At 47.9% G+C, this 27298-nt stretch overlaps 9 protein-coding genes across 9 annotated transcripts; 2 read left to right on the top strand and 7 right to left on the bottom strand.

Moving 5' to 3' along the window:
• Positions 1-1927: 1927 nt before the first annotated feature.
• On the bottom strand, positions 1928-3206 carry J7337_012099 (uncharacterized protein; the record flags this gene model as incomplete). Its single annotated transcript, XM_044829629.1, has 3 exons — positions 1928-2679; positions 2731-2967; positions 3047-3206. The coding sequence occupies 3 exons, from the start codon at positions 3204-3206 to the stop codon at positions 1928-1930; spliced, it is 1149 nt and encodes a 382-aa protein (XP_044676304.1).
• Positions 3207-6863: 3657 nt separating this feature from the next.
• J7337_012100 (uncharacterized protein) lies at positions 6864-7141 on the bottom strand (the record flags this gene model as incomplete). The annotated part of the gene is made up of 2 exons (XM_044829630.1): positions 6864-7017; positions 7065-7141. The coding sequence occupies 2 exons, from the start codon at positions 7139-7141 to the stop codon at positions 6864-6866; spliced, it is 231 nt and encodes a 76-aa protein (XP_044676305.1).
• A 5807-nt stretch (positions 7142-12948) lies between these two features.
• J7337_012101 (uncharacterized protein) lies at positions 12949-13740 on the top strand (the record flags this gene model as incomplete). Its single annotated transcript, XM_044829631.1, has 2 exons — positions 12949-13198; positions 13223-13740. The coding sequence occupies 2 exons, from the start codon at positions 12949-12951 to the stop codon at positions 13738-13740; spliced, it is 768 nt and encodes a 255-aa protein (XP_044676306.1).
• A 412-nt stretch (positions 13741-14152) lies between these two features.
• J7337_012102 (uncharacterized protein) lies at positions 14153-15468 on the bottom strand (the record flags this gene model as incomplete). The annotated part of the gene is made up of 3 exons (XM_044829632.1): positions 14153-14761; positions 14808-15364; positions 15417-15468. 3 exons carry the CDS (start codon positions 15466-15468, stop codon positions 14153-14155), a joined length of 1218 nt encoding a protein of 405 aa, XP_044676307.1.
• A 591-nt stretch (positions 15469-16059) lies between these two features.
• J7337_012103 (uncharacterized protein) lies at positions 16060-17483 on the bottom strand (the record flags this gene model as incomplete). The annotated part of the gene is made up of 3 exons (XM_044829633.1): positions 16060-17025; positions 17079-17234; positions 17346-17483. The coding sequence occupies 3 exons, from the start codon at positions 17481-17483 to the stop codon at positions 16060-16062; spliced, it is 1260 nt and encodes a 419-aa protein (XP_044676308.1).
• A 797-nt stretch (positions 17484-18280) lies between these two features.
• J7337_012104 (uncharacterized protein) lies at positions 18281-18572 on the bottom strand (the record flags this gene model as incomplete). The annotated part of the gene is given in 2 exon segments (XM_044829634.1): positions 18281-18287; positions 18304-18572. 2 exon segments carry the CDS (start codon positions 18570-18572, stop codon positions 18281-18283), a joined length of 276 nt encoding a protein of 91 aa, XP_044676309.1.
• A 537-nt stretch (positions 18573-19109) lies between these two features.
• J7337_012105 (uncharacterized protein) lies at positions 19110-20051 on the bottom strand (the record flags this gene model as incomplete). The annotated part of the gene is made up of 1 exon (XM_044829635.1): positions 19110-20051. One exon carries the CDS (start codon positions 20049-20051, stop codon positions 19110-19112), a length of 942 nt encoding a protein of 313 aa, XP_044676310.1.
• Positions 20052-22473: 2422 nt separating this feature from the next.
• Positions 22474-23445, top strand: J7337_012106 (uncharacterized protein; the record flags this gene model as incomplete). Its single annotated transcript, XM_044829636.1, has 2 exons — positions 22474-22943; positions 23148-23445. The coding sequence occupies 2 exons, from the start codon at positions 22474-22476 to the stop codon at positions 23443-23445; spliced, it is 768 nt and encodes a 255-aa protein (XP_044676311.1).
• A 322-nt stretch (positions 23446-23767) lies between these two features.
• J7337_012107 (uncharacterized protein) lies at positions 23768-26849 on the bottom strand (the record flags this gene model as incomplete). Its single annotated transcript, XM_044829637.1, has 3 exons — positions 23768-24932; positions 24989-26504; positions 26564-26849. The coding sequence occupies 3 exons, from the start codon at positions 26847-26849 to the stop codon at positions 23768-23770; spliced, it is 2967 nt and encodes a 988-aa protein (XP_044676312.1).
• Between the last annotated feature and the right edge of the window lie 449 nt (positions 26850-27298).

A 27298-nucleotide genomic window follows, 5' to 3' on the forward strand; every position in this document is an offset into this window, starting at 1 on the left:
GTAAAAAGGCTCGGCATATCACAATGATCTACAATGGACATCTTGGCAAACTCCGAATGTGACTGCATATTCTTTCATTCTTTGAAGGACACGGCTCGTATACGCAGGGGAGAATCTGATGTCAGCAGAGCTGTTTGAGGAAAAAGCTATCCTACTTTGTTGCATGCAACTTCCTATTCTGTCTAATTTAGACCGTGGATGGAATCACTTGCGAAGGGTAGACGCGAATGACCGGAACATTACTGCATGAGGGATTTGACCTTGGCATGACCGTTAATGAAGATGGCCTGTGATGCAGGGGTTCACCGTAGGGCGTAGGACTTAGCGGAAACCATTATCCAGCACATGTCGGCTTATTCTGTACACTTTAGCTGGTGCAACTGCCGGCCGCAGATCACATCCAGTAGCCTGAAGGTGTGCCTAACTTCAACTTCGGGACATACCTACTTCTCAACACTGTTTGACCATTCTGTTTTGGTGCTTCAGAACTATGCAAATTGAGAACGCGTTCGTATCACTGCGTTTACAAAACGAACATGCAGGTGCCACAGCCTCACACGTTTGTGGAGTTATGTAGCATCAGTCCTTTTCGAACGTATACACGTTTACTAATCGTTGGGCTGAACACTTACCACTGTCAGCCCAACGCCACGGTGATTTCATGGCCTGTGCAGTATTGACAAAAGGACTCGTCGCTTGGACTCTTGCCTTCTATCTTCAGGATTACGGGTAGATGATTCGCCAATGAGAAGCTTTCAAGGCCCGCCTCAGGAACTTTCTGACATTATCTGACATGGAGACATGGGTAACTGCAGCGGGGGCTGAGCCTCAGCCCTATCATAGCCCAGCTAGGCACGATGTATTCACCCCAGGCACTTGATGATGATCGACAAAGACTGTCGAGAGACTTCAGGAAATCTTTCTCCGAGTGATAGTATCCATGAAGCTGCATGGGAAGGAATGAACTTTGTTCTGGAGACGAAATGGGAGCTCTTTGTAGGAATCACCGAGACAGTGACGCCCTAAACGAGTCGTTAAGGGAGTTTAGTGAAGATAAAAAGGCCACCTCGCCCAGCTTAAAAATCCATCATCACCATTTCTACATCAAACCAACAACAATCCCACCACCGAATCCCCCTCCCTCAAAATGAAGACATCCACCATCCTCACCGCTCTCAGTAGCATTCTCGCCTTCAACACCCAAGCCGTCAGCGCAGGCTGCTACTCCGGCGGCGACCCCTGGCCCAACAAAGACCAAGCAGCCCAGTTCGTTTGGGACGCCTGCCACGGTTCCCAGGGCATGTTCTCTGGCCAGTTCAGGCCCGGGCAGACGAAGTCCATGTGTCCACGCAGCGGCCAGCTCGGTCTTGTCTTTGAGGTACAGAACCAGTGGGATCAGACGCTTGATCTTAACAATGATGATTGCTATACGCGTCTTAAGAATGAAATTTATGGTTGTGATCGTGGTGGAGAGAGTACTGTTTCTAAGTGGCGCTTCCGGTGAGTCTGGGTGAGTGTTGAGAGATAGTGAGTGAGTTGCTAACTTTGGTAGTGCTGATCCTGGTAACTGTTAAATGTGAGGGGATTTATGTTTAGGACTCCGAATAGGAGGAAGTTGAGAGTGAGAGGGAGGAAGACCGAGTTGGAGAATTTCATTTCTATGTCACTCGTTTCAAAAGATAACATTATGTCAACTGCTGTACACAGTACTAGTCGCTCATTTCAGATAGAACAAGAAAAAGACCTAAGTCTCGCAGTGAGCTTTTGGGTAGTCATTACATATTTTGCTATGCATTGGTATCTACAAGTCATCTATCTATAAAATATTAGAAACAATGTATAAAAAAGCCAAGCCGAATGTCAGTAATTCCAACTTCTATCTGTCCCAGACCTAAGGCTAACTGTTAGGCCCATGTAGTCCAATGGCCTAAGGATCAAGAGTTCTGAAACTGCGCCTCTTCATCCACATCCGGACTGCACGCTGCATCTGTTCCGTCAAGCCATACGTCAAAGCATTCACTAGCCCTATGAACTGCGTCGAAGCTTGAAGAGCAGTGAGCCACTTTGGTGATGTACCAACTGACTCAGCCAAGCGATTCGCCATGCCCGGCAACCATAAAATGATATATGCAATCGGATACCCGTTCAACAGAAGCATTCTCCTCAGGTTCGGAGACTTAGGTACGCGATGGTTCGGACCGTTGCCAGTCGATACATTCTGCGTATTGTTCGTTCCATGGTCTTCAGTTGTAGGTGGCTCAGGTTCGGGCATGGCAGAAGCTGACCACTGGACCTTTCCACCAGGTGATGTTTCTTCTCCTTCGCTCTGGCTCTGGTCTCCCTTCGATATGCGCTGTAATTCAAGTTCATACGAAGCCTCTACCGTGGTAGTGACCCATATCCGTTGCGTATCCGACTGTTCGGCGTTTTCTCGATCGATTCTCGACTGCGCGTTCGTGGTGTATCCTTTCGTGGTAGAGGAAGAGAGGCCATATTTGACGAAACTGAAGAGGCGTCGGAGCTTGATGTATATGTAAGTGTAGATTGCCACTGTTGCAAGGAAGATGGCGATGCGCCAACCGTGAGTCAGGGCGTAGCGGAGACCTAGATGTTGGGTCTGGATCCAGCACCAGTTACCGCTCACCGGGCCATAGACATGGAGACCGAGTCCGACGAAGCCTACAGATTAATTCAGCATAATTGCAGTACCCTGAGTTTCTGAAAACCTACTGGTGATCGTGCCGGGAATCCAAGGTACGAGACAGACAATCGCAGTCATCAGCCTCGAAGAATCGTCAAGAATTTGTTGTCGCTGAACCGCTAGCAGTACCGAAACAGAGATGATGAGAATGTTAAAGTCGATCGCCTGTACCGAGAATTGACCAACCCAAGCATTGGCGACGCAACCAGTGCTCGGGGACGCCTTCGGATCCGCATAGCCATCCTTAATGGCGAGGATACCAGACACTGTATTATTGAGACTGTTGATAAAGTATTCGTTTCGAGTTAGGCAAACGCACGCGTCTGATGGAGTTGATTGACCTACCTGCAATGAGGAGGTTCACAATCAACGCATGGCGAAAATGTCGTCGCGGCGGAGGAACAATAACATGAAGACACAGCGCAAAAAAGCTCGCAACACAAGATAGCACCGATCCGGTTAAAGTAGGAATCGAAATCGAAAGGTTGGCCGGAATAGTGGCCATTATGGCTGATGTCGTTGATGAATAAGGTAAGACATTTGCTTTTTTCCAAAACAATGCGAGACATCTTTCAGCTGAAGAGTTTTATCGCATTGTTATAAAGCACATGAAAGGGGGCCTGAGCACCTAAGAAAAAATACTAGACCAGGCTTGGAATATCAGCATCGATGAAACTGCGCCAAAACGTCACATCGCAAGTATCACCTTCCGCATTCTCCACGCTCATGACAGAATTATTGCCGTTGGCTGTACGTTACGCTCTGCGCTAAAGAGATCGGCAGAAAGTGTATTGATGAAACAGGAAGCTCTTACAGGGGGGTTGGGCGGACTTGATTGGTGGGCTGTTTTAGCTCCCTGTTGATAATCACGGTAGGGTACGCCATCCAACGCCGGACTCTCCGCTGCTCGCACAGGGGCTGAAGAATAGAGCTTGCAGTTATTGAATCTGTAACTTATATGTCCAATAAGGACTGTAGGGCCAAGGTTGAAGCGAATCGATGAGATCGTCTTTCGGTTGGGCCACGAGGTCTAGACAAGAGTGGTTCGATGGCTTACTCATCGGTCTAGATCATATCGCCACTGACACTAATTCTTGAAAAGTCTCTGCAGCGCCGAGAAATACCGTTTTGGTATGGCTCACGAACACTTACAGGGGTCTGATGCGGCCAAGAACAACGCCGGTTCATTATCTGCACCGCTAAGCTGGGGTTGTTGCCCGTCGTTTGAGTTGTCGCTCCGAGATAATCTGATAAGATGAGCCGCACGACAGTAGATGCTTTCGTTTAAACTTTTACCCAAGATAACCATAAGGCGGGTAAACTAACTCCGACTAACGATACACGTACTTCTGTCAATGGCTTTGACAGGTCCCCAGTTCTTGAGATGGACTAGCCATGTAGACAACATTGCGAGAGCATCAAAGTTTATCTTGCTTTAGTAAAGCAGATTCTCAGACTTCTCGGCTTTCCCCAAACTACCGGAGTTTTACCTGGTTTGAACTCATGACCAAATGCAAAACCGGGTACATGGTTGTGAAACAGGATCCACCTGAGTTGCGTCACATTACATCAAGGGTAAGTGCCGGCATAATCCTATCAGCTGTGATAGATGGAAACTGGTGCAGTTTTGAGTCACGCCATTTCAGACCCTCATTGGCCAGAAAAGCGTCTCAACGATGGATGTCGAGATCGATGTATCGCGTCTTGGCCGCTCCAAATCATCTGCAGGTCCCACTATACCGCTCGATCGCGCTTTGACAAAGTCTATCCCATGCCGGCAGTGGAGAGGTTGGACTAATGCTCGGACAATAAGCTATCCGTCGCGCTATTGACTATATTTCAGCTTGGCACAGGACTTACTTTAGGCCTTGAAGAGACTGAACTTCTGAGCAACTCGGACTATGCTCCGTATTTGTTAAGTTGTATATCCCGAGACCAACTCTACCACCCATGTTTATCTCGTATCTGAGATCAAAAAGAACATTGGCATAGGCCGTAACCTTGTGGCCATTCGCTAATTGGTTCTTGAAGTTTTGAAAGTTTTGACATATCGCCGGATTTACGTCACAATAAAAGTTTTAATAGCTTGATAGAGCAAATGGACTAATTGGAACATGTAGTACGCTATCTGTTATCGGAAGTTGATTTTTCTCAAGGCAATTGCAAAGAGAATTAGCTAGCTATCAGCTTACTTAACCTGTTCTGAGTCCACGCATGATTGTCTAAGCTTGAAGGGGAGTATGGAGACGGTACTAAGTTTGGTGGGACGTCTCTTAATCCAAGTCAACTATTTCGCTGGAAGCGATTGTAACGTTTTACCTGTCTACGTGTCCTAACTTTAACAGAAGTGCAATCTGACTATTTTCTTAAGCCCTCGGGGGTAACAAGGATCGCAGAGCAAAAAGCATGTTGGCCTGAAGCGAATCAACTCGCTACCGCTTCGAGTCATTGAAACTGTTAGTATCTAAAAGGTCTCTAGTAGCAGTTAATTATCTGTGACAGTGCAGGGTAGATAGGAGAAAGGTCACAAGGAATAAGCGTAGCTTAACCCTCCACTCTCGTAGTAAGATGGGGGCAAATAGGTTGCTGGAGAAGGAAGGCCGGATACCTTTGGGGACCTGCTACCGAGCCTGAGCATCGGATTGCGCGAGAGAGATAACCTATTGCTAGACTCAGCAGGGAGAGCATCTTGTGCAAGACTTACTAGAGCCAATAGTGAGGAATAAAGGATAGATGATGTGGCTACTAGGTATGTCAGGGAGAGAAAGTCGATATGTTGTTTTATCTATAAAGTTATGATTCATGTGTTTCGAAAGACGAGAGGCTAATAGGTGGTCATCTTGAGTCCTGGAGGGCGTGTGAAGACGATATGAATATTTCATTTGAATCACCTATGACTGAACTATTGAGCATATCAGAGAAATATATAATTGGGAGAAGATGTAACTTCAAGAAAAGCATCCTGAAAATATCTCGGCATTATTGACAACTAGTCATGTAAGTTTGGCAGTAACCTGCAAGGATTCTTACATCTGCTAATCCTTTATCGCAGTTTGGTGGGTGTTGGGATCTCCGAGTATCAAGTCACTAAATGGCCAGTATTCCGGGCACCGAAAGAACCCGTGTTGCCGTTGAATGAGAATGTATAGAATGACTGGCTGTTTGTAAGCGAGGTTTGCCTGTAAGGAGATGGAGTCTGGAGTGGGTTCGGATCAAACGTGCCGAACAAGACTCGGAAGGGCGGGTTGGAGATTAGGGAGAGGCTGAAGGTCATAGATCATTTCCTATTTTGCACTACTTCAATTTATCTGTAGTTGCCATAGTCAAGGATCGTGATGAAGAAAATCCATTACAATCTCAGGTTAGTGGTCCATGTCAGAAGATAAATGAAGGGGGTTGCTTAGTTAGCTCGAGTACGGTACATATCAGACTTCCGCCATAGTCAAGACGTGAACGGCTCAGCTTTGAAGACACTGATACTTAACAGGAAAGAAACGCAATAAAATTCAGTGCTTAGTTGATTTGTATGACGCTCAACTTCATATTCCGGTACACTATCTATCCCGGAGTGAAGTCGTCGCTGAGAATGTGAAATTGCTCTTGATGGTTTGATGGGGGCCGGTGCATCCGCCACGTAGCTATTTTTAGTACACTTTCAGGGGTCGGCTAGAGGCATATGCGCTGTTATTGCAGTACAAAACCCGAGCAATGACAGATAGCTACTGGTCTTGTGGAATGCGAACAATTGCTGAACGGCATGAGATCAGATCCCAACGGCACAAGAGCCGCTTCACTCCAAGATTACCCAATGTAGCATTTAGCCATGTTTAGATCTTCGAATTATTGCCATTAATGCACCATATGGAGAAGAATAATTCTGGATATAAGATAAAATCCTGTGTTACAAGTTCTGAGATGTTGGCTCAGTAGACACCTGGTTATGATAGTGAGCCTAAATAGACAAGTGCGTATCACAGCAGACGAGTTCGTCACGGAGATCGACAAGATATTGGTGATAGAGGTCAATTAAGTACCAAGGTCAACTCATAGAGTGACAAGGTAAGGCTCGCTCCAATTGATGCTAATATAGGAATGCAAATACAGTGATCCAAACCCCACAAGAGACTATGAACCGTCGAAGGGCACAGAAGGGAATGCACGTTTAGATGGCCATGGCAACGGCAATACCAGCAATGCCAGCCATTCCGAGGATATCGGCACCCATGGTAGGAGCAGCAGCGCCCTTGGACTTGGAGGTGGAGTGAGAGGTGGCGCTGGCCTTGGCGGTCTCGGTCTTGGTAGAGTGATGCTCAGTCCTGTGTCTGTCAGTGAGATTCATACAGTTGAAGTGAGGAGGACATACTTGGTGGTGGTCTCAGTGGTGGAAGCGGCCATGGCGCAGGTGGCCAGAGCAGCAGCGAGGAGGAAGTTCAGCTTCATGGTGAAGGATTAAGGTATTAACTTAAAAAAGTTGTAAGTTTGAAAGATTGTAGTGGAATGAGTAAAGAGTGAATGAGATGTGATGGTTTAAGCTTTCCGGAATGAGGCTGCCATCTCAGCCCTTTTGTACTCGAAACGTCCATGGTGTTTACTGTCGCAGACTTGTAATTGTGTTATACCATGTTCATTATTGGCTAATGCGTAAACCGGCATTTTGGTGCCGCAGTCAGCCGGGCTAGTACTAATCCGCTCGTTTACAAGCCTCAACGCGGGCCGAACGACGTAAGGATCCAATAGCTGTGGCGCGCAGGGAAATACGAGATCTCCAATGTTCAGTCATGCCATACCATTAGAGGATGACGCGGCGATGAAAGGGCTGACTGCGCCCCTCCCCGCGGATCACCGTTGGCTCGTTGGTGATGCCGTATTATCCAGGGCGAGCTTTAGAGTTGGAGATGCAATTTATGGAAATTGCCGAGGTCTAGAACACACTAACAACGGCTGAGATCCAATTGTTTGATCGTGTGCAACGACTTATTGGTGCTGACGCTGTAACGCTTCGGCAATTTGATACCGAGCGATCGCCCCGTTTGAACGACGTGGCTTGCTCGATTGGTTTGTCTTGACATTGCCCCGGAAAACGTCTGATGGGCTAATTTAGTTCATCCCTGGTGGCATGCAGGAACATGATGTCACAGCGGTGTGCTAAGAGGAGAGTTGGATAGCTTCAGGGTAATACAGGCCTTGGGTAACGAGTAAAAGGTTCGAGATAGAGCTTCATGATTAGATTTGTATGGATACTCAATATTCAAGCTTAATGTGAGTCAACGGGTATGCGAGGCACAGTCATCTACTCAAAGCAATATTCCGAGACCTTGGGATCTATGCTTAATGCTAGAGTCGGAACGGTAAAGAAGCAGAATGCAGGTTAGTCAACAGGACCCTCTTGTTAGATGTGAACGTCCGCAAAGGCATGCCCTGACTTTGCCCAGACTCTCAGTCTTTACCGGAGAAGCATCAGCGAAGCCGCGACGTCTCTCGGTATCCTGTCTCTGTCTAAACGCTACAAGCGTATCATGAAGCTGGACATATTCTCGTGGATTCAGGTTCATGACAAAAGTTCTGAGCGAGCTGACGTATACAATAGACTGTGCTGTGATACTGCTCAGCCTGCCTTGGAGTCTTTGCCTTTATTGGCTTCCTTCTACGCGGGTCCCTACCAGTGTACACGCGTCACATACTGCATGAGACTCATGTAGGCCGGTGAGCGCAAGGCAGACTCATTATTTGACGCAACGAGAAGGTCGTAAAGTGAAGCTTGACTGATGGAGAGAATGAGTATGTATGGTCTCTGCCGTATTGTTTACGAGCTTAGCTTGGGCTTGACCAACCACAGTAGAGTCTTCGTAACTCGACCAGGTTCTTCAGAATCCACCCCGCAAACAACTCTTACGCTATGGCACAAGCCGCTGCACCCCTGTCTCGTACTAAAGCTAAGCTTTGGATAGTGTCACAGCGAGTCTCGGCCTATACTGGATATGCTGTACGAGTGACAGATCCCAAGCGTATGGGAGTTTCGGTGCCATCGCTGTCGACGCCGTTTCCTCGAGCCAATACCTCCTGCGATGTTTGTCCGCTATCATACGCACCTTGCCCTCGGAGCAAGCCAAGCTCTTGAGGGTATGTTCTGGAATGGTCTAAAGAACAATGCACACGTCAGCCAGTGTTCCAAAGCGATTCCCTTGTGGGCTTAGCGGCGACTCACCGTGATACGTGCGCATGGCCTGAAGAAATGGGACCACCAGTATCAGGAGGCACAGCAGCTGACTAACTCCCTCAATGTCGCTCTCAGACTCCATCCCTTCCCACGCACCAAGTACATATATCCTCTCTGCCTGAATCCACCAAACTCCAAGACCAAACCACAGAACCCCATCAAAAAGAAGAACACCCAGTGCTTCCGAGTTGAATGCATAATACAGGGGCATGACTATCAACCTCCACCAGCGGCGTTTCTGTCCATTCTTTGGTGCTCCAAAGACTCTATCATCGGAACCCAAAACCTTGATCTTGTTCGTCCACCATATCGAGACTGCGGGCCATAATGACAGACACTGGGTGGTATACCCTTGGATGAGCAGGACATAACTCGCAATCACCCAAGAGAGAGGACTTCCTGCTTTTTTCATGCCGATTGCACAGCTCGCTAACCGCTCGTCGTAATCATCCCATTCTCCAGCCCCGTTAATCCAGGTGCAGTACAGCAGTAACGCCGCGAGGATAAGCATAGCGAAAATCCGACATGTCATGTCTGCGCCCAAGGATGAAGTCAACTGATCCTTCTTGTGAAGAGCCCTGCCATTTAATTGGTAATGAACAGCTTTGCTGCCCAATCCCCCATGTGTCTCAACGCGAATGGCGTAGAGTGTTAGTATGTGTACGCCACTTGTGAGCCATGCAAGGTTAGTCGCCGTCATAAAATGATAGACCGATATCTCTTTTCTGTGCAATTCGATGATGACAGTGCACAACATTGCTATGCCAGTGACGAGTTGTGTATCGGCGAGTGTTATCACGAACGAGTAGAGACCGCGCTGCAGCTGATAGATATGCGCTCTGATCCACCTTGATCTGACAAGAAGCCTGACAAACGGATCCGAAACATTCCTTCGTACCCAGTCGTCAATTGGATTGACGGAGTCCACGAAGCCAAGACGAGGTGGTGGTCTCGCACCTCCGACCTCAATGATGTTCAATCCAGAGCTCGCAATAGCAAGATACAAGCTTATACTAATGATTGCCAAGCATGAAGCAGTAATGAAAGCGGTGACGACCTGCCATTGTCAGTGTTTTATTGGGCTGTTGCGTCATCGGCACCTACACCAATTCCGGCAATGTCCGGATCAGGATCAAATTCAGTCGCGCATTTCTCCCAGGAAGAATTCAAGCTCATTGTCTTCAGCGAACGCAAACATCGAATGACTGAATAGAAGGAGGCAGAAGAAGGAAAAAAGAATGATGCCTTATATTTAGGGGCCGGAGGCGTCCGATGAATAAGCCTCAATATGTACGTCACTCAGAATGCGCTAGGCCAGCCACCAACGTGGTTTGGTAAGGATTCGAATCCTTCTAGAAACACGAGGTTTCTAAATTGGTTCAGAGTGTCAAATAGCGGATAGGTAATTGGCCAGAGAAACTCAAGCTCTGTGAGATTGCCAAGTCAAGTCATCAAATATACTAGGGGATATGCATGTTTACTACTATAGCCCAACGTCAATGTCTTGAGAAATACAAACCTGACTCGTAGGATGCTGAGCAGTTAGCGCGCTACTGCTAGCCGGCTATAGGGCCGATAGCGAGTCAAGGGAGAAATCCTCCTATTTGGCTGCCTAAAGTTTACCGTATCGAGTCATGATAGCCGACTCATGCGTCACAGTTGGTCTTCTCCAGTCAGTCTGCAGTAAGGTTCGGGTTTTAAAAGAGGCTTCAGCCCCCAGGCCACAAAGGTAAAGGATACCAATAAATATATACAGGCAATATACTCATTACCCTTACAATCGCCTAAGGTCTTGCTTTTGGCTGAAAAGCTAGATGGTCTGATGACTGACTCCAAAGGTGTATAAATAAGTGGCTGCTGCTCGTCCGCAAGGATGATCAGGCCAGAGCACACGAAACACACACAAGGTAAGGGCGGAAAAGCTTGTCTGTTGGAGATTCGGTCGTAATCAGGACTAGGTTTTCAGTTAAACAAAGCTTCTACACTAAATGAGTCACAAAGGTTTTGAACACTAGGTTCTCTCTGCTGGAATAAGCTCACAACCACAAGCCTCAACTGCAAATAACACTTCTAGCCCACAACTTAGACATCGATACCACGATGACTGACCAATGGCTACAGCATAAAGCTGAGGTTTTGAACACAAAGGCTCCAGTCAGTCAGTATATGAACTGACAGGAAACAAGTTCATTTCATTTTGAATCAGCCTGGGAAACCAATTCTCCTGGCTCCAGGTAAGTACTATACACTCAAGGAGGAAAACAACAACAACACCAACAGCTGCGTTAGCCCACTAAGTCAGACAATCCCCTCTCTTAGTTTGCAGCTCCCTTGGTCATAGTGACAAAGGCCGAAGATGCAATCTCAGTAGCAGGATCCTCTTCCGAGGCCACGCGCCAGTTGCACGGAATCTCCCTCCAGGTCGTCTTGTAGCACGTAGCCGCACAGCCATAAGCGCTCTCCGAGTCTTGCACCATGCAGCGCTTGCCCTGACCAGAGAACCTGAAATGCGCCTGTCTGTTATCCCAGTCCACGCAGAACTCAACCATGGCAGGAACCGAAGTACCCCTGCAGCCTTTTTCAGCGTTGACACTGTAGGTGCCATAGTCGGTATAGAACCATGCATCGCTACTTCTTCATGTAAAGCCGGCGCAGGTGGTGAAAACCTCCATGCGGTCTGCGGAAGCGGTTAGGGCCAGGGAGGCGAGGATGGCGGTGGTATCGAAACGCATGTCGACAATGAACTAGACAACAAGGGGAGTAGGATAGCCTGTAACATGGGAGTCAGAGCTGAATTGGTAGAGAGTTGAGCGATTGCGATACTTACTGTGATCTTGCAGGCGACTGAAGAGAGATAGTGGTGGAAGGAAGTTGAGATGAGGGGAATGCTGCTGGGATGCATGATTCGAGTTCAAAGCGAGATATGGATCAATATTTATACTCAAAGAAACCTACAAGTTTACACTTCCCTTGATGCGCAAAATTGGCCAACAGATATTGGCTCCATAGTAAGCACGCATAATGAAGGCCATTTGATGAAGAGTTTACAGCGGTGTCATCGACAGTGGTCTCCATAGGCCAGTCTCGGCCGAGACCCGGCATGATGCTATTGCCTATTATGAGTTTGTATACTACTATTGAATGTCGGCTTCCTTGGCTCGGTAGTATTGAAGGGTTTAACGAGTGCCATGGTGTTACATCGAGACCCTGCATCAGTTCCAAAAGCAAGCCAGTGGTAAGCCTGAAAACTACCTACCGAAAACAGGATGCGTCCCGAAAATACGATATCCACTCATCGTGGTATGCTTAACTAAGTTTATATTTAATCTTCGACTTAATACGATATAGATGTGACCCTGCATCACGAAGCTAAGTATTTATTGTCTTTAGTGTTTACGACATGGCCATCGAGCCCCTGTCACGTATATGTGGACTGACCCAGCCTTATCCGCAAAGTCTGACAAGTCAAGGTTTTGGACGTACGCTTTTATCTCATTGGTTGCTTCGCTAAACTGATTCAAGCGTCGAGCTGCTATAAGGCTGGAATTTTTATGTAAGAGCTCTGTAGGAAGCTCTAGGCTAATCTGCTAACGGAAATATTCAAGTAGGAAAATTATTTTCGCGTCCTCGAGAGAGCAATGGGAGCATTCTTTGTGAACAGCTTGGTACATTACTATCCAGAGTCAAGTATGTACACCGTATTAAACAGTCTGTAGTGGAAGTCTTAACGCGTTACAAGGACTTGTTCAACTTTGTTCAGATGCCGCGTTCTGTTTCGTCCTGCCCCAACAGATGTTCCCTAAACCTCTAGTTCACATACGGTGATAAGAGGTTGATCATATCAACATATGCATTGCGGCATGAACATGGAGAAAACTACGACGGAGACGTGGCTTTTATAAAACAATCTCGTCTCCCCCCTTCATTTTCATTATCTCTGCACGAGACAAATCTCTTTTCTGAAGACCTCACATCTACTATGTAAGTCATTTACTTTTTGCTGACGTCTTATCTCACACAGAAGTCCACGATGTTTTCGGCTTTCAGAATTAGTCACTCACCTGAGGTGACATCCCTCATCAAGAAGCATGGTGTTAACGATGCACTATTTATCAAGAATCTCGGGTATTTCACCCACATCGACCTCAACAAGATTGGTGACCAGAGCTTCACTGCCATGAGCGTCGGCGTACGTAAGATCGCGTCTGGTTTAAGAGACCCCATTGGCTTAACTGCATCCGAGTATGCCGTCCTGGCCTTTTGGTCAAACCTTCTCGGAAGTGCGAAGGTATCATTTCTTGCAGAGCGTGCACGTATAATATATGAGGCACGAGAGAAGACCGGGCCGTATTCGAAGCCTGACCTAGACTTCATCCGTTGGACTGTTAATGCCATGAGGAGGGAGGTTGCGACAACAGATACAATGTTGGCTGAATTCTGTACAGAGCATGGAGATATCCTGGACGTGGAGTATGAGATGCGCACCGAAGAAGGGATGAAACGTCTCTTGACTGGAAACGTGAAGCCTCAACAAGAGTACAGATCTGGAGAAGAAAAGGTGGCTGCTCGAGTGAGTGTGCTTGATTCTCTTCCCATCGAGGATCAAGACATGGATAAGATGACAGATCCAAAACAAATCAGCACGCTGGCTGGAGTAGACATGGCTATCTCGCGCATCAACGCGTATAGAGAAAGGCTTGATAGCGAGAGAACTCGTCTCGAGAATGATGTAAAGGCTCTTTGTCATGATAAAGAGTTCGCTGAAAAGAGACTCAAGGCATTGAATGAGAAGCGCGGTTATCTCAGGACCGAGAAGCAGTAGATGAATTGGGAACCTGGGGGCAAAGATGGATAAGCTGAGCTTTTGGCTACTAGCTGGACCGAGAGAAATACTCTTAAAATGCCTACTATTTTGAATATTGGGATAAGTCTGCACTGGGGGTTGATTGGGACATGGCGCATTGGGATAGCATAGCGAGTCTTTGAGGGCTGTGGGTTTGTATCAAAGGTCAGGTAGCTACATACATTCTGTTTAAGAACAACAAATACGATAAATTGATTGGTGGACTTGCAACAGATGAATGTGTATGTTAAAGTTACTACGATGCTGTAGACGATCATAAAACTAGTCGGTTCTGATTGCTCTTGTAATGCTTCGTGAAATCATGTTCGATACTGGACACTTTCTGTAGCTAAGTCAGCTTCACCAGTCTTGCCAAATTATAACGTGAGATCTAGTTACTTACCAACAGAAACGCCCTCATGTCGTTGCCATCCTGTTGGAGGTCCTTAAGAATACCGAAGAACTTGTCTGTTTCCAAGACCGTCTGAGGATCAGATCTCGCCACGCGATTGAGATTCTTGATCGATCGTGGATCAACATATCTGACAAAGATATCCCGTCGGACCTCTGCATACTTGTCAAGGATATCCTCGTCCGCCAGCCCGTGGTAATATCCGATGAAGCAATCTGCCAGACCACCGACGTCCAACACGGCAGTCATGCAACCATATCCTCCCATAGGGTTGCAGACATGCGCTGCATCACCGGCTAAAATGACACGACCGACCTTGAAGCTCTCAGCGCAACGATTGTGTATGTTGTATATGTTGGTGTGTTCGATTCGGTACTGTTCTGGGTCAGGATGTCCTGGGAGCATTGCTTTCATGTGTGAAGGTCGACGGGCCAGGTACTCTTCGTCTGTCAAGCCCGTGACTGGGTCTCCGTAGGTGACACGCCATAAGCCCCCCTTTCCTCTGCGAGCGATCAGGCCCCAGTGATCATTGTCGACCATGTAATTTCCACCGTCCCAATCATGCTTCTGGAAGCCATCGTAGTAGACCTATTGTTTATCAGTACTTGGAACATTAATTTAAGGGCAAACGAACATTCTGAACAACAAATCGATAAGGTAGTGTCTGGCCAGGCCATTCTCTTCCGAACAATGAGCGTCTGACAGCACTAGATGCTCCGTCGCATCCCACGACGTAGTCAGCAGTGATACGAGCATTTTCTGAACCCCCCTCGCCTTTAATGTTGACGTCAACATAGGCAGAATTGTCATCCTGGCCGACATCTGTGACTTCGTGATTGAACCTGACGTCGATAAGTCCCTCTCCTCTCTCAAGGCAATGTCGGTATAGGATTTGTATGATCTCGCCAAGAGGTAAGATTGTCATGCGATCGGGATCATCTTCAACAAGTGATAGGTCCAGGCTAATCAGCTTCTCGTGGTCTGAGACGCGTCTCCAGCAAATGCTCGGAAACCTTGCGATACTGGCTTTGCGAATGTCATCAAGTATGCCTGCGCGACGGAAGACGCGGGTGGCGGGGACTCCATACTGCGTTGCTCGTAGGCGCGTGTCAAGATGCGGCCACGACTCCAGAACAACAGAGGGGATATTTCTCTGTGCAAGAAGAAGAGCCAATAGTAGCCCTGAGGGGCCTGCACCGACGATAATGATCTGTTGGATGTCAGCAACGATTTGGGGGGATACGTGGAGAGTATCCTGCCTTATTGAAAGGTCGATCTGAGGAAGATGAGTCCATGATCGTGAAGAGCTGGGTTGAAGTCTCCGAGGGTGCAGTGAAGGTTAAATGTGCTATCGACGTGGGCACTTGATTACAGTTGCAGTAAGTAAAGAGAGTGGTCAAGAATTATATATGTCGTCAATGGCCCCAAGCTCCGCACCAACCTTGTTGGCGATCCCCCGCCCCCAGCGCGGGGTCACAACACCAAATCTCACATCATCGGCATCTGTAAGCGGTAATAACAAGGGAACGACCGGCTAACTTGGAATGGACACGACTTAATCATCATCACATGAGATTCCAATACCAAGTCAATACTGCTATCTCCCTCGCTTCATGTTTCAAGTATTACTGTTACAACTGGTACCTGAAGTCTTTGTTATCCCTCTCGGTGACATCTTCAAGCCCATGAGAAATGCCTGGGGGTCCATACTCCCTATCGCGTCTCTTGTTTTCCCGCGCCAGCATAAAACGAGTTGTCTCACAAATGACCATCGCAGTAACATAGCATACCATAATGCCAATAAATGATTCATTATACCCAGGGGCGAATTTCCTAAATCACAGATGTTAACAGTGCACTGGTGGAATAGAAGACAGATAGGATACTTACGCATCAAATAGAAGCGGACCGATGATGTTACCAAGGCAATAACCAACAAAAATGCCAGCAGACACAATCGTCTTCTTGGTATAGCCGGCAAAGTTGCAGGTGCCAAAGGCAATAACCTGAACATAACAGGACCCAAAGAACGAAACCAGGTAAATACCGACAATTCGCCCAGCAGTTTGACTAGCAGGTAGTTGCCACAATAGAACGCAACCTGTGATAACTGGAAGGCATGCGATGGCATAAATATGATGTCTCATGTTGGGCAACGTCCGCCCAAGCCACCCAGATCCAACAACAGTGAAGATGGAGATGGCTCCCAAAGGGATATTGAGTAGCAGGGTGTGAAACACGCTGAAGCCTAGACCTTTGAAGACCAAGCTTGAAAATGTGTTGGCAGCGCTTGTGGCTGTACTACACAGCATTCCGAGCAAGCAGAGGGACCAGAACTGGTAACTCACCAGCGTCTCCCAAATCTGCCGTGGCTTCAAACGGGTGTTCTCGAAGCCAGTATTATTCTTTCGCAGCCGCAGAATGGCCAGTGCTCGTTCGTCCTCCGTAAGGCGTTTTGCCGTGACAGGTGAATCGGGGAAAAGGGCATAGACAACAAAAGACCAGAGAAGAGTGAGGGCACCGGCGAAGATGTATAAGATGCGCCAACCAGCGATACTGCTATTGATGCTTCCAAGTCCGTAGTTGATCAGCGGCGAGACGAGGTTGACCGCTCCGCCACTGGAATACCAGAAGCCCATTCTGAGGACTTGTTCTTCATTGGTATACCACTTTGAAGTAACGAGCATGAATAATGGGGAAACACCGGCTTCAATGAGGCCTAGAAAGAAGCGATTGGCCATAAAGCCTGAGTAGGAGGTGCAGGCTGGAGTGGAGAGCACGACTATACCCCAGAGAAGGCAAATGGCCGCGCACACCTTTGCAGTAGGGAATTTCTGACCCAAGATGGAGAGCTGCGTGGAAACTTTAGTGTTATGGCTTCTTTATTGGTTCAAGGGGAACTTACGGGATAACAGCCGACGATGAAACCACAGAAGAAGATCATAGTGCAGTTCGAGTATCGCAGACCTTGGATAATATCCAGATCTTCTCTGAGCCCAAAGATGGCGCCGTGGCCTATCATGACCTTGTCATAGTATTGCAAAGCGTAGGTCAAACACATCTAAAGTTTGTTAAATTGGCTGTATGCCAGGTCACATGGAGTGAGACGTACCAGTGGCATCAAGTACCAATCGATTTTCTTGACCAACTTCTTCTAGGCGATTGGGTCTACTTCATCCTCGGCATGGGCTTCTGCAAGCTTGAGTGCCACGTTGTACGTGTCCGGGTGCGTTTCGTGCGACGAGCCATCTTGAAGGTCAATTTGCTCGTTAGGTGATCTCTTTGAGATTTCAGTCTTTTGGTCGGCCATTGTTATAAGTTACACAAGAGTCTCTGACTCGCAGGCAAACATCAGCAGAGTTTTCAGTTGTTTTATAAAGAAAAGTCATCCAGCTGAACTACTCAGAGATGCCTGTATTTATTTGGCTGGTTAAGCCGTAATCCTTAGTTGCGGGGAGATCACGGCGCTTATCTCTCGGTGTAGATCTCCCGGATCTGCCCCGTGGGTATCTTCAACAAACTACGATTAGATTGAAGCGTAGTGTCCCCTCGTTACTTAACCCCTATAGCTAACGTATCATCTATCTGCCCACATTCCGGAGATAAACTAGGGTTGTCCTTGAGATCTGGGTCTTTGCGCCCGCGCAGAACTGACTACTCTGCGCTAATCCGGCAAGTTGGCTGGCAGTTCCGCTATCTCCGCGGTTCTAACATCCTCGGCTGGTACGAACTGTCGTACGATGTTTCAGGAACCATGCTCGCCAAATGCCAGATGACTGCAACGCTCATGACACTGCTGGTTGAAAGGCTGAACTAAGAGAGGTTCGCCCTGCTTACTTTCTTCCTCAATCAGTGGCTTTGGTGGAATAGCAAGAGGTGCAGACCAAACAAGAATCCTCTAGGGCATCAGTACTAGTGGAGAAACGAAGAGACATAGATCTGCAATCATAACGTTTATTCTTCTAGGGCCATTTAATCATATATGTTTGTTGTGGTACTCTTGTGTACTCAGGGAAGACTATAGTTGAACCGATTCGCCGAGCCAAGTCTTCTAACAAGACAGTAAAAGACTTCGCACTTGACTGAAGTCGGTTCCCAGTTCATGACTTAGAGTCTGGGGAAATATTCACCTGTCCATCATATACCCACCACCATGAGTATAAAACACCATTGGTAGGGACTTGTTAACCAGAGATTTTGATCTGACCAGGACAACTGTGGTAGGACCGTATTTGCCACTAACCTCTAGAGCATCTGTTTGAATGTCTTGTGCTGGCTTGGGTTTCTGAAGTTCTTCGAGGTTATCGACGGCCTGTTGGCAGTTTCCTGTCTCGCGCGGAGATGGTGAGCTAGCAATCTTTGCAGCAAAAGCGGCATTGACGGGATCGAGTTGATACATAGCGATGAGCTACTGATAAATAATTGAACTTGATTGCAGGATGTGATTGTCAAATAATGTGGATTGTGAACAAGCTGAGATAGATATAGAAGTTCATAACTCTAAAGCACTATCTGCATACTAAGTTTTCAGCCTTTCAGTGTTAGCTCGCCGTTCTCACGTTTATTCCCCGATAACCCGCTCACTCCCCGTGTTCCGGCTTATGCCCGATCTTCCAGTTATTCCCCACTTTCCAGCCAGTGAGTGTATAGCCATTCATGGTTGTGTTGCTAACCATCTTGTGAAAAAATCTCTTGGGTTCTTTTCATGCACGTTCTTAATTAATAATATCTTTACACAAAGCTAATTTGGACTTTTGGCAACGATTGCCACGAACAGAATGAACCATGCTTAAAGGCACGTGTGTGAGGCGCGTGATGTGAGCCATCAGCTGTGGGGACTATCAACTCAAAATAACACTCTTACAAAGTCAGTCCGGGCAGTATACCAGCTACCCAACACAACTGCCGCTTAAAGGCACACCTCCAGGCCTCATCTTTAAAACTCCTGGCCGAAAGGTAAATAAGCCGGTGCCAGAATGCCATCACAAGAGTTGCGAACAATGTATGGGCTGGCAGTAACGTCATTACCGACGAGAACCTGTCCATTAGGCGCTGCAACCGTGAAGGTAAAGCCACCGCCATACTGAGCCTGACCATAAACAAATCGGATGGGAATGTATTGGCCAGCGGGGAGATCAATCTCAAAGTGTGCGCTACCAGCAATGTGATCAGGCTGGTTATACAGAGCCTTGGCATTGGCATTGTTGGAGCTCCAGCTAGCGTACGCGTATTGACCGATCCAAAGGTACACTGCATCGTTGGCGTATGGGATATCGAACTTGTAGGTACCGGCATCGCAACTGTAGAGATAACCATGATGGTTTAGGGCGAAGTAATCGAGAGCAAGATCGGTTGTAGAGCCGTAGATTGGACCTGCTTGGGCGCCGCTGCTGGGCTGGAAGAGGCCACCGATCTGGCGGGTCGTGCCGATATAACTGGGAGTGGCTAGCTTGAAGGACTGGGGGACGAAGTTGGAGTAGGTCGTGTCGGTGTTTTGAGCAGGGTTGCTGTAGTATGCCCAGTCAAAGCCAAGGTTGTTGCAAGCCGAGGGCGTAGGGCATTGTGCCGCACCAGTCGTTGTTGTTGCTTCCTCGGTGGTAGTGGTAGCGGCCTTGGTGGTGGCATCAGCAACGGTAGTTGTCGTTGCGATCTCAGTCGTAGAGTCCTCAGTAGTAGAGGCCTCAGTTGCCTGAGAGCTCAACTCGGTGGTAGAAGCGGCTTCGGATGCAGAAATGGTGGTGGTCACGTCAATCGACGTAGAGAGTTCAGTCGTTGCGGAAGTGACTTGAGTAGCATGAGAAGTAACTGGCTTGCAAGGTCCGGCAGAAACACCGACGCTGAGACAAGCCAGCACGCTAATGAGTGTCTTGGAGTTCATCATGACGACGTTGACGCGTTGAATTAATATTTAACGAGAGACTAGAAACCCGTAAATGAGCGAATGGGTAAGACAGCGACGGAATTCCAACGGTCATGGGGGAAGCGTTGATAAATACCGTTTCACCTAGCAGTTAATTCCGCTGAGGCCGTCTGTGACAGCTGGAGAACTAGACCGGATCCAGTGTGGCTACTGACTCGTTTGGTGGTCTCATTTTAATTTCTGGTGCTGCGATTGGTAAGCCCCTGCATGAAAATCGATAGTTTGGCCGCTAAGGAGATTCTCGTCCACGCTATCCATATTAAGCCCGGAGCGGCTGAAGTAGCAGGGCTAAAGAAATAGAGATGCGCAGCCCGCTATAACATCTTTTCTCAAGAATCTAAAGATTATAGAGTGTTTAACTTAGACAGGACTAAAAAAGATATATAAAATATTGAACTGTTATTAAAGTTATAAAGCTTAACTAAAGTATCATATTGTAAAGAAAAAGTGCAATAAGCTAGACACTTAGACAGGAACAATATCAAGATCTGTCCCTGCTATAAATTCCAGCCATGGCGTTCCCGGGCTCTCTACCGGGTTCTTAGCTCGCCAGCTCCAGTACTCCTGACAAATCTTTTTTGAAGCGTTCACACTGCCAAATGCATGCTTTGTCCTTCGACGTAACCACCTCAGGGCCTGTTGCTGAAGATCCTCCCTCTCGCACTCACTTGTAATTACCAAGCAGGGCCAGAGTATTATGCAGCCATTGCCATCGCCTGGGTAGTACTCAGCTGCCTCTAGATGATGCAGACCTTTTTCAGCGAGGTCCTGAATCTTGCTAGGGGCCTTATGACGCAGCACACGGTTAAAGTGCAGTAGAATGGCATAGTAGTAAACGTAGCGATAGTGTTGAATAACGGCACGATCTTTGCTTCGACCAGACACATCTTGTATGCCATTAGAGGGAGCAGCTTCGAAGTAGATTCGAAGCTCGAGGTGGTCTAGCACGGCTGGCTCTGGTTCTCTGGCAGCTTGTCAGAGAGATAATAAATTACAGATATGGGCAAGCTTGCACAGTCCTTTGATCCTACCAACAAGTCTGTTGACTTACTTGCTAGTGGAAGATCTGGTATCTCTCTGATAAGGCAAGGAGGATGCTTGATACAGGTTGTATAGAGCCTTGATAGGGGTGTCATGTGCTGGTTCCTAGCGTCCGGTTGTGGTTGGTAGCGCTGCCTTTAGAGCAAGTCAAATCTAGGAGAGCTGGTCATATTCGGAAAGGCACACCGAGCTGATATTCCACTTTCTGAGCGTGGTATATGATCTCCGATTAGATCGAGGACAATCTGCGGGGCCTCAATGACATATCAAGCGTTAATTCTGTAGACGCCGCCTCGCCCGAGGTTCCCGTGGCGGTGTTTTGAAGGTGCAAGGATCGGGTGTCAGCACTAAAGATACAGTAGATTGCTAGTATTAGAATAAGATACTTAAGTATCTGACTGATAAAAGGCCTAAGTATCTTATCTTATACTAACGCTCCCACAGAGTCACGCGCTGTTGATTATAAGGAGAATGGTCACAATCCAGGCCCTCCCTTGACGCCGACCGCCGTACCTCTCCGCAAAGAACCGGTGTCCCTTTTCTCTTTCTATTACCCCGCTTAAGGTAGACCTTAGTTTGAAGTCTAAGTCCAACGCGTCACAGATGTTCATTATTGAGGTCTGATGTAAGTATGTAATCACAACCCAGCTTGCCTCGGCATGTCTGAACTCTGAAGCCCAGAAGGTAGCCATCTAGCTCGTGTGATAGAGGTTTCGTCAGGCTTGCCCACTTTGGCCTGTAAAACATACACTGCTGGTCACTAAAGCCGGAGGGTGCTCTGTTAGACGTTTACCTATAGCATAGTCTTCAGCATTCCTTATAAAGTCGATGATATAAACTATACTAGTTTTGTACAGTACTGAGCACCTGCAGCTTCCTGACTGAAAGAAAATGCTCTTTATATACCTAGGAAAAGTATATATAGTATAGAAATCTATCTAAGCCAGATAGATTTATAGGGCTCTATTAATATACTAGATTTATTTCTAAGAAGGGAGGTGCAAGTACTTAATACAGTAATGATTCTGGGTTCTTAAATAATAATTATATTTAACATAACCCTTAAAGGCCCGCTTGCGGTGACACAGTCTTCCTTCTCTCACTTTCGCAATAAACAGATGACCCAAGCGCGTCATCTACCATGCGAGTGGCTTCCTTATCCTTCTCTAGTGTCTCTTTCAACGATTCCCCATCGTTAGCCAAGTAGCCAACATGGAGTTCTGTTCGCCGCCACCTTTTCCCCGGCTCGAGCTGTGCACATGCATCGCTACTCAGGAGCGGCCTCGTGTGAGGGGAGGATATCGCCAAATTGGGAGAGATTGTTAGTGCGATAAATCAAATGGCCCATCCGAAGGAGAAGGAATGGGATCGCCTGACTGTGGCTTCGTGGTTGGATGGCTGCGCAGCGGACGGCTCCGTCAGGGAGATTTTGGAGCTAATAATCCGAGCTTGCATGTCAGCCGAGCCTGAAGAGATATCTCTGCTGAGCAACTTGATTTATACAGCTCGCACAGGCAGTCCGGGTGTTCCGGGGACTGTCGACATGTTGACCAACGTGAAGGGCGGGTCACAAGAGGAGCGGTTTGAGGGGGGACCGCAGAGCATTGCTACCAGACTCGCAGGGCGTCTTGGGAACGACAGAATTCGCCTGCAGTCACCTGTCCGCCAAATCAACTCCAATGGAAACGTCTACACGGTTATTAGAGACTCTTTCAGGCTTCAGGCTAGAAAGGTTATCGTTACAATAGCGCCAGCCCTCGCAGGCCATATTATCTACAGCCCGCCCCTTCAAGCTATACGTGATCAAATGTGCTAACAAGTTCCTATGGACTCTCTCGGTAAAGTCTTTGCAGTTTCTAAGAGTCTGTTCTGGCGTAAAGATAGTCTCTGCGGCAAAGTCGCTAGTGTTAATGGTATTACGCAGTTGACATTTGATAGCTCTACTTTAGATAGGAGCTTTGGACTTATAATAGGTTTCTTAGAAGCTAATCAAATACGTGCTTTCGATGATAGTCCCGCAGAGGACATCTATAAAGCCATTCTTAAGGATTTCATGAGATGTTTCAGTCCTAAGGCCCAGAACGTGCAACAGTGGGTTCTTCAGCGGTGGGACAATGAGGAATACTCCCGTGGAGGCCACCATGTGATTTTCCCTCCGAACGTGTGGACACAATTTGGTCCAGCTGTAACAAAGCCCATCGGAGGCATACACTGGGCAGGAACGGAAGCCTCGCCATACTGGTCTGGGTTCATCGAAGGGGCTGTTAGGGCTGGTGAGATCGCAGCCAAGAACATTCTTGATGAACTCTGAGTGGGAAATTTCTTACCGTGAGCCTGACAAGTCACTCGAGATCTGTAGCCCCCAGTCCATAGACACGGATTGCAAGTATATTCACTGTTGCTGCCGCATCCCAATCCCAAACGTCTTTCTTATTGATCACTTGCACTCTCCAAAAACCACATCATGCATAATGTAAAGTCATACCTATAGCGACAATGGCACAATTTTGGTCAGATGATCGCGCTGTTCTCTACAATAAGAGGAATAAACACTTAAATGCAAGTAGAGAATATTGACCACTAACTATAGAGCAGTGGCACGCTATATTCCTATTGAAATCAGTATATCTACTCTAAAATGCATCATTGTGAGGCTCATCATACTGATTAATGAGTCTTTGCGGTATTAAGCCCCGTAACACAACAACACCAGCATGTAAGATCCCCCACCGAACCTTACTCAGCGTCTCAGCCATAGTCCAGACAAGCCCGACAATCTGTCGTTGTTGACCTGATGTCACATCCATCTCCTCAGGCCCCTTCTGAGCCATTCTCGACACGAGGTTGTGCATTTCCCCTCGAGGGTTCCAGATGATCTCATCGCTCTCGTCGTCACTATCTTCAGCATCATCGTCCATGTCAAGCATACCTCCTCTATTGGGCTGACCGTGGCAGAATGCCCAGCATGCAAGAGTTGCAAGGTACAGACACCAGGGGACGTGGAAGAGCTGCATGGCGTCTGAACGAGTGAGCACCTTTGTGTTTTCATGAAGCAGGCGGGATGCGTGCCATGCAGCCACAGATGCTGGCCTCTTGCGGCTTCTTGTGCTGTGTTCGGTGTTTGAAGGTTGATCTTTACTTGGTCGTTCTGTGACCGAAGCCCACTGTTTGACCGCCTTCGCGGATCGACGGTAGTCCTTCTGCTGAACTGGCCGACCCAAGATATGGCGAGCACCAGCATAGATCTGTATGTCAAGGAACTCCATATGAAGAAGTGCTTGTGCTGAGTGAAACAAAGCATTGTATGCAGTAGCAAACGCCACGTACTCGCTTCTTCTAGCCTGGTCCTCGGGTGTATTCTGGAGTCGTGAAAGAATCGAGGTTATGTAACCATCAAAGTCTTCCTTCCAAGCGTCATAAGCGTTGCCTATGAGCTTCCGCCAGTTGGATCCGGGTCCACCACCATCTACTACGCCGAGCGCTGTCTGGTCACGGCGTTGCATATCCCAAGCGATGGACATCAGACCATGCAGCATAAGCACATGAGACAGCCCCGTCAATGCTTTTGGACGCGGCACCGATGGCCCAAGATATGATTTGAGACTGGGAAGGTAAAAGCTCTGCTGGGAAGTGCAGGCTGATGAAGTCCATGCCATAGCCCAGGATGTTGGGTCTGAAGCTTCCCATATTCTTTGGCTGCATGGCAATTCAAGACGAAGCTCAAATGCTGACATACAGAGACTCTGACAAAAGAGAACTGCATGCTGTGTATCCCACATGAAGCACAGAAGTGCGAGACTGCAATTATATTTCAGCTAAATGTTATCACCAAGGTTCTTCGTTGAGCGACATACCGTTTCTTTTGTTCTGCGATGGCCCATCGTCTCCAAGCCTCTCGCAATAAGCCCTCATTTGTCTCGGTGCAGTCAGTAGGTGGCCCTTGAGGGCGGACCGACTGGCAGTCGGACCTGCGAATGAGATTTATAAGAAGTCCATGGAAGAGATGGCTCATGTCGTGCTGCTTCTGCCCAGCTCGAGATTTTCCAAAGCATTCCACCAGGAGGATAGTCTGCAGAGTCCAAAGTTCTGCGCGAGCCGAAAAGCTAGCATGGGAAAATATGCTAGGCCGTATAACGTCGTGGATGCACACAGCCAGCTGATGAGCATCTTTGGAAGAGTAGGTTGCACCAAGCAGGAGGACGGAGAGGAGAAGCAACGATTCCATTCTGTTTACATCAAAGGTTGCAAGGTGCATGAGTGGGTAGGCAGTATTGAACTTTACAAAGAACAATTCTAGGTATGTTTGTAAGGAGTCTTGGGACAGTAATGGCTCATCCCACACGGAGTGACGAGGATCAGGTAGAGACGGGTTGGCAGTCTCCACGACTTGGAGAATCCGTTTGCGCACGGTTTCGTCGATCTTTGGTATCGATTGACCTTTGTCAAGCATCGAGAATGGCCTATTGAATTGCGGTTCCTCGACGTAGTGTTGATCCTGGGTAACATGAGGCTTCAATGGTTTGGCGCCTTTCTGCTGTGTTGGCGTTGTAGACTCGTTTCTCGAGCTGGCAAAGCTCTCTGGAGTTGTCTTGATGTGGTTCAAGATGGCGGTTCGTGGATCAGGGGCATCTTGCCTCGTATCGCTGTTGTGAGACTGTACCGACTCTGACCAGCGGCGCGTGCTGTTCACAGAGTCTGGTGATAATATCTGGACGGGCTCCGACATTTGGGCTGACGGTATATATTGCTCGCTGGACTTTGTGAGGGGTGTTGGTGTTGGGTTCAAGTTCATGTTAAATAACCAGCTGTAGTCCAGCGCAGTCGTATAGGGCATGTTAAACGAGCTGGCTGTATCTGGCTGGAAGTTTTGCGTGTAGTCAAGTGCCGCGTTGTCCACGAACGACTCGTTGAGGAGCAGAGGGTCAAGCTGATCGAATGAGAACTCGCCTATGCCTTGGCCGGGATCGAATGGGTCGGTTGAAGTGGTAAAGTTGCCCAAATGATCGTCTGTAACCAGTTCGCCAGCGGTGTGAACAAAGATGGAGTCTTCAATATGCAAGTCGGATGAGGAATGAAGATCGACTCCATGCACTGGCTGGCCTTCGTTATGGCCCCAAGTGATCAGCCCAGGGGATTGATTCCCTGTGTTGTCTGCTTGGTCGGATTCTGGAGATGGGACTTGTTGTGTTTCATGAGGGTTCTGTCCCGAACCCTTGGCAGTCTTAGCTTTCGTCTTGGTGTCCCGACACGGTCGCTTTTCAACGACCGTACCGTCGGGTGCTTCCCAGGATCTCTTTCGTGTATCGAGAACGCCAAAGCCGGTTCCTCCGGCCTCAAGATCCTTTTGGCGATGTCTTTCCATATGTCGCCCTTTGGAAACGTAAGAACAAATTTTGATTGACTCGGCTATACAAAACATGGTCACTCACTCAGCAAGTCAGGCCGTTTGAAGTGTGCACGGCATATGTCACATGAAGAACCTCCCGGTAAGTGATTGAGAGCATGTCGCTGCAAGTGTTCGGAGCGCGTGAACCTCTTGCTACAGCCTGGATGAGTACACTCAAACGACTTGTCACTCTGGGGACCTGGCTGTGAGGCTGCAGAACCTCTTCGAGAGGTCTCTGATTGACCCTGCGATTGTGTCTGTTTACGACCCATGGCTTCTGTAAGAAACGCATCGACCGCTAGGGACAGCTCGTCGTCGGCTCCGTACATGGCTGTAGAGTGGGATGAGGTGGGAAATGTTAAAGATGAACGAGGATAGAGTGAGGAAACGTTGGGGTTCTAGAGTGGGAGGATTTGCCGAATGCCGTTAAACTCTGATAAGTGATAGGCTTGGCTGGACTCCGCCACAGAGCTACCAACACCCCACCCTTATCAGTTCCCCGCACGCACATTATCTTGATAAGTGGGAGGATACAAACAGGGCATGGGTGAGTGGGTAAAAGAACTCGGGTTCAAGATCCGTGTTTGCACTAGCGATGGCTATCTAAACCCAGAATGTAAAGAAAGGCACGAGCATATCGGCATCGGTCTCGTAAATCGGACAAACGAGGAATCGCACCACCACTTGTGTCTGCTTTGCCACAAGACCGAGACCGCGTCACGTAGACTTTTAATACGAATGTAGAGACCTTTTGCTCGATATTGTTTTTTCTGCCTAT

The sequence above is a fragment of the Fusarium musae genome, chromosome 9, assembly GCF_019915245.1.
Source record: "Fusarium musae strain F31 chromosome 9, whole genome shotgun sequence".
In the NCBI taxonomy this organism is placed as follows: domain Eukaryota; kingdom Fungi; phylum Ascomycota; class Sordariomycetes; order Hypocreales; family Nectriaceae; genus Fusarium; species Fusarium musae.